Source organism: Echinops telfairi, unplaced genomic scaffold (assembly GCF_000313985.2).
Source record: "Echinops telfairi isolate 266 unplaced genomic scaffold, ASM31398v2 ScPeMD7_6;HRSCAF=24_1, whole genome shotgun sequence".
Taxonomy (NCBI): domain Eukaryota; kingdom Metazoa; phylum Chordata; class Mammalia; order Afrosoricida; family Tenrecidae; genus Echinops; species Echinops telfairi.
The window spans coordinates 6986208-6990236 of NW_022103903.1; the positions used below are offsets into that span (position 1 = coordinate 6986208).

The 4029-nt window shown below is 35.4% G+C and overlaps 1 protein-coding gene across 1 annotated transcript; it reads left to right on the forward strand.

The window, feature by feature from the left end:
* The first annotated feature begins 1160 nt into the window (after window positions 1-1160).
* Window positions 1161-1929, forward strand: LOC101657522 (myosin regulatory light chain 12B-like). Its single transcript, XM_004706426.2, has one exon. It carries the CDS (start codon window positions 1161-1163, stop codon window positions 1677-1679), a length of 519 nt encoding a protein of 172 aa, XP_004706483.1. The 3' UTR covers window positions 1680-1929.
* Window positions 1930-4029: the final 2100 nt, after the last annotated feature.

Genomic DNA, 4029 nt, shown 5'->3' on the forward strand with positions numbered 1-4029 from the left:
ACAACATAATCCATCAAACTCTATAACTAGCACATACAAAATGAAAAAAGTCATATTGCCTGCCAAATTTTTCCACCATTAGTATTTTCATAGCTTTTTAAAGAAACAAAACGAAATAATCATTAGCACTGCGTGGAAGTTATGTAATGGGGGTTAGTTAATGAAACATTTCATGAAGAAATGTAGAGAATATGCACTCACCCCTGCGCAAATACTTCCTATTACAGAAATTTGAGATATATGTCAAACCCACTCAGTGGGCCTGATTTATGCCATTTCCTTGATTGACAGTTCCAATAGTATAACAGAGATATCAATCAAAATGACTTTTGACAAATGAGTACCACTATAGAACACTTTTATCATAAATGATGTAGACTTTTACCAAGAATAACTCACTGTATATATCATACTATAATTTCTTTGATCATCAGTAATAAAGTTTTTAGAAAAAGTTCACATCACATGATCACACTTGCTACAATATAAAGTATAAATTATTTGGTCATTTTTAAAGATACATAATCTAAAGTCTTTAATATTAAATACTTTGCTATTAAATTATTATAATTATTTTTAAGATAGAATATCATTAGAAACATTACTCCTATTTTATTTCATTAAGAACAATAAAATGGAGACTGAAGTAAAGTATTTTTTTAAGCAATAAGACAAAATGCTAAATTTGCCTAAGAAAACTTCTTTGTAATTCACTTACCAGAATAAAGAATAGAATATATATGTGGCAAGGAAAGTGTCTTTTGATCTAAGTAAAAGTGTCTGTGTTCACAAAAATTTTAGTATATTTTATCAAATATGTATAACATTTTCTGAAATGCATCCTGATATAATTTTTTCTTAATATTAACAAATGTATTTCTCAGTAATTATTAAAGTTAAACCCTCAGAGCAAGAAAATAACTTCAACAACATAATTATTCAGCTAACTCGATGTGGTTTAAGAATAAAAAAAATTGCTAAAGCAAGCCAATCGGGGTATTTATTCAGTTTATGTAATACTTATATTACAGAATTATCATTATTCCTTCAAAACCCCTATGCTACGGCAACCATTAAAAAAAAAAAGTTAGACCGTCGCTGCTCGCTCCGCTCCGGGCGTCCCATCTCGTGTCTGGCATTGAATTACCCAAACAGCCGCCATGTCGAGCAAAAAGGCTAAGACCAAGACCACCAAGAAGCGCCTTCAGCGCGCAACATCCAATGTGTTTGCCATGTTTGACCAGTCACAGATTCAGGAGGTCAAAGAGGCCTTCAACATGATCGACCAGAATCGAGATGGCTTCATCGACAAGGAGGATCTGCAGGATATGCTTGCCTCTCTTGGGAAGAATCCAACCGACGCGTACCTGGACGCCATGATGGACGAGGCTCCAGGCCCCATCAATTTCACCATGTTCCTTACGATGTTTGGGGAGAAGCTGAACGGGACAGATCCGGATGATGTCATCAGAAATGCTTTTGCCTGCTTCGATGAAGAAGCAACAGGCACCATTCAGGAAGATTACCTGAGAGAGCTGCTGACGACCATGGGAGATCGCTTCACGGATGAGGAAGTGGACGAGCTGTACAGAGAAGCCCCCATTGACAAAAAGGGGAACTTCAATTACATCGAGTTCACGCGCATCCTTAAACACGGAGCGAAAGACAAGGATGACTGAACGAACTTGCGCTCAAACCTTCCATTTACCTGGTCTTCCTCTTCGATTTCCACGACACCTTCCCCGGCACCCCGCTCTCATAGAACCTGTTGCATGCACTCAGCTCCACAGCTTTACCGGTTTGGGGATGTATTTATTCCAGGCCTCTCTGCCACTTAGCACCTGTATATTGAGTCTGGGAGTGGGGACAAGATTGTAAATTGTATTGAAAAAGAGATTATGAATAAAAATCAACAAACGTGAAATCCCAGGAAAATATATCCATATTTCTGTTTTGCTGGATTTTTACATTTTTATATAATAAAAATGCTATTTCGAAAGAAAAAAAAAGTTAGTTTTCAACAAAAATTTAAAATGCCATTCTCCAACATTTTAGACAACAGAATGTGGTAAAACTGATTTTACTGATCACACCCACTACACATTTTCATTTTGAAGCAAGTCACATCCTCATCAAGGACCTTTACTTTAATTATAATACCCATGCCACTTGCTGCTGAAGTCTCTCTGTGTTGCAAATGGCTAACTGCTGAACTAGTAGCCAGCACTCTGCTTGTCAGATAGGCCTGGCAATCTGCTTTGGAAAGGTCTTGCTAAACTGCAAAGCGGGGCTACACCGTGTGCCTGTCATCCAACTCAGGGCAAGCCATGGGTGTAAGCTGTACTCCACAGCACTTGAAGGGCTGATGTTTCAGTGTCCAAATACCTCTGCTTAGACGCAAACCTCCTAATCTTCAGTTAGCAGACTAATAGGTTAAAAATTTCATCAGTGTGAGACTCCACCTTAACTATACTCATTCTTTTTAAAATAAGGAGATAGCTATTATATCTGATTGAAATGTTCACTCTAGTCATACTTTTATAATTTCTTATAATAGCAGTATCTGACATGAATGATGCATCATTCAGAATATTGGATTCAGTTTAATTTTAACAAGACATCCTTGAGGGTAAAGGAAATTTCCACAATGTATTTTCATGATAAGATTGTGGGTCAGTTTTGCCAATTTAACCAGTCTGTTTTGTCTAGTTTTATAAGATTTTAATAGTTCTATTATTTAGTGCTTCTTTATAAAAAAAAATATTGACCAACAAATGTACATTGTTGAACTGTGAAAAATGTTTCGTTCAAAGCACCAAATAATTTTAATTTGATCTTTCAATTTATAAGGAAGGCAATTGTAAAAACATTGACAAATATAATTAGATTTTTATAATATTATATAATATAATTAGATTTTTACAAATACATAATTTTATATTAGTCAAAATTTGACAAATATATAAGAAAATCATACACCCATCATTATATACATGCATATGAGGAGTTCCAATACTAAAAGTGAACAGATATTACTAATACATGAGTTTCAATAGTTTTTATTTCTAAATTCTAACATACTGTATTGATTCATAAGTGTTTAGGAAAGCCTGAAGCAAACAACAGAACGCTCTTCTAATTATGAGTTTAATAAGCATTTGTTACTCACAGAATAAAAATAAAATGGGGGGAGAGGAATCGAACAATAAATACCCCTTGCAGTTAAAGTTCTGCTTAGGCTCTCTTTCCACAGTGTGAGGTTGTTGCATGATTTTGTTGCCACACATGAAACATCTGTATCATAGAAAAATACTGTCCCCTATCCCTGCCATGGTCGATAAACTGGTAAGTAGCCCTATGTAGAGAGTAAATAGCAGATGTGGAGTGTCGACAAGCGAAAGTCCTAATAATTTAAAAGAGGAAATAAAAGTTAAAGACTCCTTGCCAGCAATGAGCATCACTCATTGATATCTTCAGGGTGGGTGGTCATCTCCGGATGGTCGTTCTAGAATTACTGGTGTTAAAGAACAGCCCTTACTCTCTTTCCTCAGGAGGATCACTAACAGCAGGCAGGCATCTCTCTCATACAGCTGTCAGTCAGTATCCACAAACAATTGATTCTAAAACCGTCAGCAGATATCAAAGTCTGTAGCCATTCACACCCTTTTATAAAATAACACAAAATTTACTCATTACCATCAAGCCCAATCTGACTCATATATAATATTTTTATATAACCTATGCAGGCCCTACTGTATACTTTAAATCATTTAAAAATTATTCATAATATCTTATGCAATGTAATTGCTTATTAACTAACCATTTGCACTTCACCTTAGCCCTTGATGGGTTGTTTTGAGGATTTATTTGCTTTTTATTTTTGTGCCCCAAACATTTTTGATCCACTCTTGGTTGAATCTGCATATGTATAACCCGCAGTTATAGAGACCTGACTGTACTTTACTTTGTAATCATTAATATCTAGGAGGAGTGTAGTCAACGGGCAATTTTATAGGCAACATAATTCTT